General features: G+C 38.3%; 3 protein-coding genes across 3 annotated transcripts; 1 reads left to right on the forward strand and 2 right to left on the reverse strand.

Moving 5' to 3' along the window:
• Positions 1 to 497: 497 nt before the first annotated feature.
• On the forward strand, positions 498 to 3,922 carry BDF20DRAFT_882248 (heat shock protein 70 family). Its single transcript, XM_053081710.1, has 12 exons — positions 498 to 826; positions 890 to 1,147; positions 1,233 to 1,332; positions 1,415 to 1,779; positions 1,844 to 1,978; positions 2,069 to 2,151; positions 2,230 to 2,399; positions 2,476 to 2,781; positions 2,844 to 2,896; positions 2,975 to 3,165; positions 3,255 to 3,494; positions 3,567 to 3,922. Exons 1-12 carry the CDS (start codon positions 587 to 589, stop codon positions 3,793 to 3,795), a joined length of 2,370 nt encoding a protein of 789 aa, XP_052934075.1. The 5' UTR covers positions 498 to 586; the 3' UTR covers positions 3,796 to 3,922.
• Positions 3,923 to 3,928: 6 nt separating this feature from the next.
• BDF20DRAFT_882252 (uncharacterized protein) lies at positions 3,929 to 6,113 on the reverse strand. Its single transcript, XM_053081711.1, has 4 exons — positions 5,920 to 6,113; positions 5,704 to 5,833; positions 5,579 to 5,636; positions 3,929 to 5,455 (listed from the first exon to the last, which is right to left on the reverse strand). The coding sequence occupies exons 1-4, from the start codon at positions 5,985 to 5,987 to the stop codon at positions 4,062 to 4,064; spliced, it is 1,650 nt and encodes a 549-aa protein (XP_052934076.1). The 5' UTR covers positions 5,988 to 6,113; the 3' UTR covers positions 3,929 to 4,061.
• Positions 6,114 to 8,289: 2,176 nt separating this feature from the next.
• Positions 8,290 to 8,570, reverse strand: BDF20DRAFT_882254 (uncharacterized protein; the record flags this gene model as incomplete). The annotated part of the gene is made up of 1 exon (XM_053081712.1): positions 8,290 to 8,570. A coding segment is annotated over exon 1 (202 nt), but the record flags the coding sequence as incomplete, so codon positions are not given.
• Between the last annotated feature and the right edge of the window lie 2,313 nt (positions 8,571 to 10,883).

Genomic DNA, 10,883 nt, shown 5'->3' on the forward strand with positions numbered 1-10,883 from the left:
CCCCGAATGCAGGTCACAAAGAGCAGTTGCTTACGTAAGCATAGCAGCAGATGAACATCCATTCAAAAATATTGGATGACTACTTGCTCTATTGCGATGAATTGACGATGTTAGGTATACACTTCTTTTTATCACTTCTTTATGGTTTAAAAGTGCGTTTGATGGAAATATACGAGAAGCTAACGTGCATCTGAAAAAAATGACATAAGAAAGCGCGAGCAATACTTTAACCGACCACATACATAACAAATCAATAATTTCAACATTGATTTGATAACGCTCGAACGACTTAATCTGCTCAAGAAACCTACACTGGCGTAATGGTTGGGAATGATTACATAATGTCCCCTTGTTTTCCTTCTGACATTGAAACATCATTCTGCAAAGCGGAGTAATCGAGAAATCTGGTCCAATTGCAGAAAGACAAGTTCGCTTCTACTCAGCAGTTTCGTATTTGCTAAGAATAAAATGGCAGGTCAATCTAAATTTCGCGCCCTTAACCATCTCTAGCTTTGTTTCTTCTATTTCAATTCATACCCACTATAAGCGTTGATATTATCATCGAAACAGCAACAGTAATTCAACTATGTCTTCACGCTGGCTGTGTTTATTAACTTTCACAGTTGCCGTATTAATCGCCCTACTACCTTTCGCTAATGCCGCTGTCATGTCTATCGACTATGGTACTGATTGGTTTAAAGTTGGTCTCATCAAACCGGGCATTCCGCTAGATGTGGCATTGAATAAGGATTCAAAAAGAAAAACTCAGTCAGTTGTTACTATTCGCAATGACGAACGTATTTATGGTAGCGACGCCGTTAGTTTAGTAAGTTTGGTTTTGTTTCTTTGGTTAACTTCTAGTTCCATAACTCAATTCATATCATGATAGGCTGCCCGATTCCCTCATCTATATTATTCCCACTTGAAAAGCATCATTGGAAAGAAATTTGACGATCCTTTAACACAGGAATACCGTCGCCGACATGTCAATGAAATGATTGTGGATAAAGAACGAGATTTACCTATTTTTGTCCATAATGGAACAACAGAAGTATCAGTAGAAGAATTGATTGCCTATCAATTCCAGAACGCCAAACACCAAGCTTCTGTCACTGCTGGTGAAGTTGTTAAAGACTGTGTCATCACGGTATGTTCGGATTGATATGTTTTAATATCAATTTCAATTATACTGATGTTGGAGTGATTTCTTTATTATCCATGTCTGCAAATAGGTTACACCATTTGCAAATCAATATGAACGTCAGGCAATCATTGACGCTGCTGAACTTGCTGGATTAAATGTTTTGAGTCTAATGCATGATGAAACCGCCGGTAATTGTTATTCAGCATCACTATTTCATCGAATCTGGAGGAGATGTGGCACTGGCTAACAAAATACTTGTTACTTTAATAGTTGCACTTAATTATGCTGTCAATCGTGATATTTCAAAGGAACCTGAAAACCACATATTTTATGATATGGGTGCCGGTTCTACTGTTGCTTCAATTGTCACATTCCAGAACGTCGAAGAGACCAAAGGAAACTTTACACGTACATCACCCCAGTTGGAAGTTAGAAGCGTTGGTTTTGATCGTACATTGGGCGGGCATGAATTTGACGTGCGAGTTCAACAAATTTTGGCTGATGGATTTATGAAACAACATAAATCAAAGGTGAAGTCAGATATCAAAGCTTCTTCAAATGCTATGACTCGTTTGATGAAGGAAGCAAATAGAGTGAAACAAATTCTCAGTGCCAATACTGAAACTATGGCTTCTGTAAGTGATGGAAGTAGGGTTTGTAATCGTAGAAGGAACTTAACTGTAGTTATCATATTGTTAGGTTGAAAGCCTTCATGAAGGTATCGATTTTAAGATGAAGCTAACAAGAGCAGAACTAGAACGTATCTGCTCTGATCTGATAGGTCGTGTTAAGACTCCTATTGAAGCTGCTTTGGCTTCTGCCGATATGAAAATTGTACGTTGTTGAAACGCAAGTTCTACAGATCAAACGTGCAAAAGTAAAGTGATATATAGTTGGCTAATACTTGACCGGTTCTCCGTTTAGGAGGATATTCAATCTGTTGTTCTTGTTGGTGGTGGTGTCCGTGTACCCGCTGTTCAAAAACAACTGGTTGACCTTGTTGGCTCGTAAGTCTCATATTTACCTGTTCCAAACACCATTCGAGAAGTTGTGTATTAAATTGTCGTCATTTGCCGCGTTATTAGTCAAAAAATTGCTAAAAATGTCAATGGCGATGAAGCTGCGGTTTTGGGTGCTGCTTTCCGTGGCGCTTCTCTCAGTAACCAATTTAGATTGAACAAAAACATTGGTATCAAAGACGTAACGCTCTACCCGGTGGATGTGTCCTACAAACCTGAAAATAATGGCAAGGAAGGTACAGTATTATGTTCAAATGCATGGGTTAGTAGTATAAATAGCTTGGTACTTACATTTCTTTTTTGTATTTATAGCTAAGAAAGCTATTGAAAGCACTATATTTGACAAGTTTGAAAATATCAATAACCGTAAAATCATGACCTTCAACCGTGTTAACAACTTTGAATTTGAAGTCAAGTATGGTAAAGAAGCTCAGGCTGGCGTTCAAGATATTGCCAAAGTCAAGGTGTCGGGTCTTAGCGAAGCCATGAAAGAACATCAAGCTACTATTAAAGCATCAAGCATCCCTCCTAAAGTTCGTGTTACATTTGAATTGTCCAGCTCTGGTATTGTGTCCGTTCCTGAAGCAAGCCTTCACGTTGCTAAGTTAACTCTTAAAGGTAAGTTTATTTATATGATTATTGAAACTTTAGAATGTTTAACTCATTGCTTCCCCTTACAGAAAAGGTCAAATCTTTTTTCGATGGGAAGAGCAACGATAAAATTGAAAGCGAGGTAAGACCAACAACTCTACTATAGATTATAAACGAAATGCAGCTTTGTGTATTGATGAGATACCAATATCATTTACAGAAAAACAAAGATCAGGAAACACAAACGCAAAATGATACCACTACTATCGATAGCGACGAAGAGAAAAACAACACAGTCGAAACTGAGAAGGAAGAGACAGTCTCTATTATCAAGGTTCCTTTAACTGTGCATTTCGCTCCCACTGGTCTCATTCCTCTCAATGACGCTAAGAAGGCTGCATCAAAGCAAAGGTAGAGCAAAATGAGATAAGAATGGACGTATTTATACTGTTGAAAATGCCCGTACTGAATGTCCATTTTGTATTGTTTTTTTTTCGTAGAATTAATGAACTCGATGCCTTAGATCTTCGTAAAAAGCGCCGTGAAGAATCTCGCAATGCTGTTGAAAGCTATGTCTACCGCACACAAGATTATCTGTACGACGATGAAGTCCAATTAGTAGCCTCTGAAGAAGAAGTTGAAATGTTCAGAGATTTCCTATCTGAAGCCTCTGATTGGTTGTACGGTGAAGGAGAAGATGCTGATACACAAGCATACGTCGCAAAGCTTAAAGAACTACAGTAAGTTTAAATAAATGTTGAATATCTGAACAATAGCTAAAATGTATCATTGAACTTTCTATGGTAAAATAGAGCAATTGAGCAGCCAATCAGACAACGAATTAAGGAACATAAGGAACGGGAATATAGCAGTAAGCTTGCTGCTGAGCAAGCTACTGCTTCCGTCCAAGATGATAACCCTGCAGAACATGAAAATATTTCCACCTCTTCTAATGAGCCAGCAAATAAAGATGACACCAATACTAGTGGGTCCGCTGAAACGGCTGCCACGCCTGATGATCATGATCATGACGAACTTTAATAGCAATATCAAAGATTAGGCAACGATTATAAATCTTCCATTCAATGTTTAGACATAATTCTGTATTTTCATAAATCAATTGCATGTACTCAATAAAATACTTTAGAAACAATGTTAATAATGAGACGAGATGTTTTCCTAATTCATTAATACACTAACAGCGCAATGTCAAAATGCCGTAAAAGATGTATGCTACATTTTATTCCAAAAATTAAAGACAATTACAATTGGAAAAGACAGAGTTAAAAGGCCTAATGTTGACTACTCTAAGGTTCCAAACGCTTAGGGTCACGAGGGAATAGACAAGAGCGACGAATGTTACCAAGGCCAAGGAACAACATTACAACACGTTCTAAACCGATACCTCCGCCGGCATGTGGAGGTGCTCCCAATTTGAAGGCATCAATATATGGTTGAATGGTAGAAATGTCAACACCATGTGCCTTAGCACGTTCAGTTAAATATTCAGGATCATGAATACGTTGAGCACCAGACATAATTTCTTCACCGCGTAAGAAGAAATCATAAGAGTTGGAATAATTGGGATCTTCAGAATCAGGCATTGTATAGAAAGGACGAGCGTTCAGAGGGAACTTGTCAAGAACGTAAAAGTCAGTATGATACTTTTCCTTGACGAGTTTACCCAATAATTTTTCGTTGGTAGTACTCAAATCTTCCAAATCATCAAGTTCAACACCGGCTTCTCTCAACATCTTAACACCTTCAGAGAACTTGAGGCGAAGAGTTTTGGGTAAAAATTCAAAATCTTCAAATTCATATTGCTTCTTGATGATCTCAATTTCCTTGGCATAGCGAGTCTTAAGGTTAGAAAGGATGAAAACAAAGAGATCTTCCAAAACTTCAACAACTTCGTGATAGTGTTCATTGAAAGCCATCTCCATATCGAGACCCATGAATTCAGTCATGTGGCGATGAGTATTTGAGTCTTCAGCACGGAAAACAGGAGCAATTTCGAAAACTCTGTCGAAATCAGCGGCAATACACATTTGCTTGTAAAGTTGGGGTGATTGAGCTAAGAAAGCATCTCTCTTGAAATAACTAACTTTGAAGACATTGGAGCCACCTTCAGAAGCAGCACCGATCAACTTTGGCGTATGAATTTCCATAAAGCCACGTTCAAGCAAGAATTCTCTGAAAAGTAAACAAACACCGGATTGCATACGGAAAATAGCATGGTTAGTGGTAGTACGAAGATCAAGAATACGGTTGTTAAGACGAGTATCCAAATTAACACGAGCGAGCTGAGTCTCCTCATTTTCATAAGAGCTTTCAGGACGTGTAGCATCTTCCAAAGAGAATGCAAGACGTTGCTTCACTTCAGAAATGACATAAATCTTTTCAATAGCAAGTTCAGCACATGAGATAGTACAACTCTTGACTTCTTCAACAGGCTTGACAACCTTGGCTGTAACTAACACGATAGATTCGGGAGAGATACCAACACAGTACTTGACCATTTGCTTAGAGATTGTCTTTTCGTCAGCTGTGATGATACCTTGGATGGTAGAAACACCTTGACGGAAAACGAAGAAGCACATCTTACCACCAGTAGCACGGGAAGTTTGAACACGCACACGGGCGGTAATTACTTCACCTTCGCGGGAAGCGTTGATGGTGCTAATGTTTTCAAACTTTGTACCTAAGAGAGTTAACCGTCAAGTGTTAACATTCCAGACATACAAAAAATTGCAAGCTTATATATTCCTTCCTGCAATATATCGAATAACCCTTAAAGCCCTCTATCCTACAGTTAATAACTTACCAGTTCGTGTTTGAGATTGGTTCATAGGGAGTTTACCATAGAGTTCCTTAGAACAATCCTATATATGACACTCGCTGTCAGTCAAATAATTCAACAAATACTTCCTTGATTTCCCCGCAACTTACAACTTGGTTGGCTTCTCTTTCAGCCTTTTCAGCAGCAATCTTTGCAGCGGTGGCAGCCTTCCTGGCAGCCTTCTCCTTATCTTTTTGTAGTTTTTTGTAGGCACTTTTGGTGATAGGTTTACCTTCATCACTAGTAGTCATCGCAAAACCGGAGAAGGAATTAGCAACGTCAAGTTTGAACTGTTAGCTTGAACTTGAATACAACTGTAAACCTACTCTAAGTAAACTTCTTTGGTTTTCTCAGTGATTTCGTCGACTGCTGGATCTTTGGCTGGTGCTGACATTATGTTCTATATTGTTAAGCTGGGAAAGAAACGCGGTATAGCCCGTCAGTTAAATGAAATGCTTTGGAAAAAAGTTGAACTAAAAAAATTTTAGTTTCAGATAAAAGTCACCAAGCCTGAATGAAAAGATGCCTCATCATAAGCTGTACAAGATTCATCACAATAGCAAACAACACAGAAGGGCTATATCAAAATCGTCTGCAAGTTTGAGCTTAAAGTTCAGTTACTCTTGCCTTAATTCTGTTATTTATGAAGCTTTTGATTTACTTCTTCCCCCTATAGCCCTTTTTGAAGGAACTTTTCGTTACGTCCATTGAGTATTTTTATACCTGCTGCGGTTACTTAATCATAATTTGAAGAAGGGACATAAAACAGACTGCTGCTTAGATCATAATTCTCCCCAAATGAAGAATACAATTGATTTAACACAAACGTTCTACATAATAACGTACAATTGAATATATTACTTATCCAAGTTCTGGAAAAGTTTGAAGAAACATCAATGTTAGAAGGGTTAATTCTCTGTACAGGGTACTAAAGTGAAGAGGGTCATATCGGCTATTTGCGGAAATTCTTTGGAAGGGCCGAAGAATAATAGATGCGTTCTGTTTTAGATGAAAAAAGGAACGGCAGAATAACTTCCAATGTAGGCATTGGAAAGAAACTAAAGAGCAACGCTTGAAATTTTGTTGCGCACTTGGTTCCCAGTTCGAGAAAGCAGCAGAAGAGTAATAAATTTTGATTATCCAAAAAAACAATCTAATATGAGAAGATGATGTTGATTAGTGAGTAGTTCTGTAAAGTTACAAAAGGTCCTGTTGTATGCACGACTTTGTAATTAACCGCTATGTATTTACTCTATTTTTAACTGGTACTTGATATATTGACCGAAAATCATGTAATGACGGTATAAGCTGTATCCATGGCCAAACTGAGAAACTTAGTAAGGGTGGGCTTATCGAGCTGAAGAGTGAAGCCTCAGTTCAGCAGCTCCGACAGTAGTATCGCTTAACCCTACGACACGGTCCGCCTTACTGATATACATAGGTCCCGTACAATCATTCCGAACGCATCATCGACTCAACCCGTTGTTCAGTGAACAAAATCAAAAGGACAGTACGCAAGATTCAACCACCAAGCCCTGTCGTGCGAATGAAATATTGGAAGCCGTTCTTTCAAAGAAATTGAGCAGCAAAGATAGTCAAAAACACTTGCGACAGGAAAATATGTCCATGAATTACAAAATAAATAATAAACATCAAAGAAGCTGAGAACAATACTTTACAAACAGAGAGAGAATGCAAGGGCTATTCGATCATGCAATTCTATCTTTTTTATTGTTTCCTTTCCTTTTCACTGGTCCATTGCGTGCAGCCCGATAAAGTGGATGAAAATGTTGAATAGCCGCCCTACCGAGACTAGGGTAGCCCTAACTCGGCAGGGTATATTTTCTTTGGAGGGAAAATATTCAAAGCTCGTCGTCACGAAGAGACACCTGGAGTCGGAAGACATGAAGAAAATCCTAGAATTAGAAGACCAAGACATCTGGAAACGAAAGATATGAAGCACCACGAATTGACCGACACCAGAGACCAAGTACTAAACCTACGGAGCATCTGGAACCTACCGACAAACGCGATCATATAGACCCACCTTCATCGCAACAACGATTAAAAAGAAGGAGAAGACGTAAAGGAAGAAGCAGAAATCACCAGGAAAGGATCTAAATCAATATCTTTGCCTATACTATAGCCACTACAAAAAAGTTGCTTCAGTAAACCAGACTTGAAAGAGAGTATGATGAATAGATAAAATTTGAAAATTTATACTTACACTCAAGTTCGCTGAAAATAAGTGTTTGAAAAAGTGATGGTCTGTATTTTATGAATTTAAACCGTCTCCTTTTGTTTATATTGCATCTATTAGCGTTGTTTACATGCGAAATAAAGGACATCACCATGAAAAGAGAAATTTTTTTGCTTGCTCTCTGATAATGTATTTACAAGGTAAGCGGAAGCGTCCAATTCTGAGTATTGATGAAGTTAGTTTTTGCGAGATATTTTGCAGTAGTCGCAGTAGCAGTCTGTTGTAATCTTTCAATAATGGTGATAATACGTTTTAAGAGATATTTTATTACAATTTAAAATTTACCCAATGAGCACACAGATAAATACTTATCAAAATTGCCCGGGGCAGATCAAAGAAGTAGAAGAATTAAAAAAAAACCCTTAATGGGAACAAGGGAAAAAAGGCAGTGGATCCTGAAGCAGACTAGGAGAAGGTGGAGCAATCATTGATGACTGTTGTGGGCGCATAGAGCCAATCTAAAAAGAGCTGTCCTAAACTTTCTGACGGGTTTGGAGGTACTTTCTCATGTTGAAGGTAGTCGACTTCGAAAAGTAACAGCTGAATGATGCGCCATGTTGTACTCCAGTTGACGGAAGCTTTGTTGCGTTGTTTCAGAGGTCGGGTTGGAAGCTGGTTCAAAAGGTGAGAAATTGGGTCAGAGATGTCGTGTGGCAGCTGTAGACGGTTGTGCATATTGAGGCATTCGATGGCATGGTCTTTGGTGAGAGTGCGTGACTGCTTCAAAGTACGTTTAAAGAGATATTTTATTACAATTAAATTTTACCCAATGAGCACACAGATAAATACTTATCAAAATTGCCCGGGGAGGTTCAAGGAAAGTGTGAAGGAATTAAAAAACCTTTAACGGGACAAAGGAAAAAGGGAAGGGTAGTGCTTCAAAGTACAGTCTTTTCGGTTCAGATTCGGACCGTAATGCTCAACATGTCGATTCTGTCAGTCTGTCTTCTGCGCAGTTATTGCGGGAAGTAAAAGCATACAAAAGTATTGAGCCAAAAACCAATGGAAACCGACGACTTAGCCATTTAGTAGGCGAATTAGAAACACTTGTCGGCATGCCACAGCCAAGTTTTCACATGACCATTAGAATTTTGTGCCAGCATAATTGGAAAATGGCGAGCGTGGTCTAAAGTAGGTACGCCTGCAAGTGTCAAAATCAGAACACAGCGAGGGATAAATGTCAGCATTATCGGTTGTACATGGCCAGAGGGGTACATAAGTGACCAACCTTTCTAATGCGCAAGTGCTGCACGAGCCCTAAAGCTTTCACAAAGGTCAACCCTTTCAAGGCAGGCGACCTTGGAAATTCTGTAGAAGCAGTATTCTGTCGAGCTTAAAACAAAGAAAAGAAAGGCTGCTCAAGTTGTAACTGCTAGCCAACCTGTTCACAAAGGTACAGCTGCCTTTCATACTGTGAAATTCTTAAAAATTGTAATGGATTTTTTGGACGGATCTTCATGCCACCTTATTCGCCATTTCTCAATCCCATTGAAGTGCTGGGCTAAGGTAACAAGTAATACTCTAGAAATTCATTAGACAGCAACGACACTTTGACGCCACGTATAATTGAAACCTGCAAATCAGTTATTTCTGATGATTGTAAAGGTTCGATTAGGCAAGCTGAAGCTTATTGGGACAGATGCATGCAAAAAGAAATCGGTTTGAGATTGCTTCGTAAAGAGTCTCAATCTAACAATTGATCTGTCCAAAAATTTCCCTCTGACCAGTACGAATATTTTCTTTCAAAGAGTCTGATTTTGAACCGAAAATAATGTTATAAAATAGGGTGTTTTTCAATTCCATCACATATGTTGACCTCCTGATATGTAGTTCATTTGTATACATATGGCTCTCCTTCAAAGAAAACGATTTTGTAGGTTTTCCCACAAGTCACAAATTCAATTTCAAGTATAAACAGGGCTCTTTTTTTTTCAAAGAAGTGGGTTTTTCATCTATATTCCTCGTTGCAGGGTTTACATGCAATTTATATTCCTCATTGCAGGGTTCAATGCAATTTATATTCCTCCATGTGGGGTTTACTTGCAAAGAAGAAAGAAAATGAAAAATCTCTTATAAAGTATGAAAATGAAAAATCCAAGTTGTAAAGTATGAAAGTTAAACCTGTACATGCTGCCAATAATATATCCTCAACCAAAGAAAAATAAAAAACTTGACTCGTTAACAATTACTGAACACTTTTAAATCATCCTTGAGACGAGACCACGTCAAAACATTAACTTCTTAATTGTAAATCACAGAGCAGAGATTCTAATTTATTGACGGCACCGGTTTCTTTATTCGAATGTACTAGGTCTTCCATGACCAGCCCAAATCTCTTGAGCAATATGGTACATATTTCTAGCCGCCATCTGATGGCTTTCTTTCCCTGTTAAAATAGCACGATAATTTGTTAGCGCTCTACATTGGTATTTCAAGCTACGATGGTGATCATCACTACATATCTTTGATGTATTCACCTAAACTACTAGGTGAACGATTTCAAACATGCACTTTCTCTAAATCATTACTCACTGTAAATAGATATCAATGAGACCCGAACTCCAACTTGGAATAAGACAATGAAATTTTTGTTCTACTGAACTTAACCCATTATAAATTCCAATTTGATAAACCACAATATCCCCAAGTTCAAAACGACCTTTTATACGTATAATAAGTATGCCTAGAAAAGTAGAGAATACATTATCATTCTGATAAATACAATGTTTACAGTATGCCGCAAGTTTCCAACAGACATAAGCAAATCCTGATTACCCTTGAACCCTAAGGGTAGCCTTAGGAGCTGCCCCAAAAAAGTTTCATATCTCGTGTCCATTTTCATTGTTTAAACGTACAGTATTTACTTATTTCGGATTTTCTGACAAACAAATTTCAAAATACTTGCGAGCACATTCGGATGAAGGCCATTGATAAGTGCATAGCGTGTATCATCCTCTGTATACGATTACACCTCGCAGATGATTTTTCGTTTCTTGCGCCAATAACTTAGGACTAAATGCATAATAGGTT

Source organism: Mycotypha africana, assembly GCF_025528875.1.
Source record: "Mycotypha africana strain NRRL 2978 chromosome Unknown BDF20scaffold_8, whole genome shotgun sequence".
NCBI lineage: Eukaryota > Fungi > Mucoromycota > Mucoromycetes > Mucorales > Mycotyphaceae > Mycotypha > Mycotypha africana.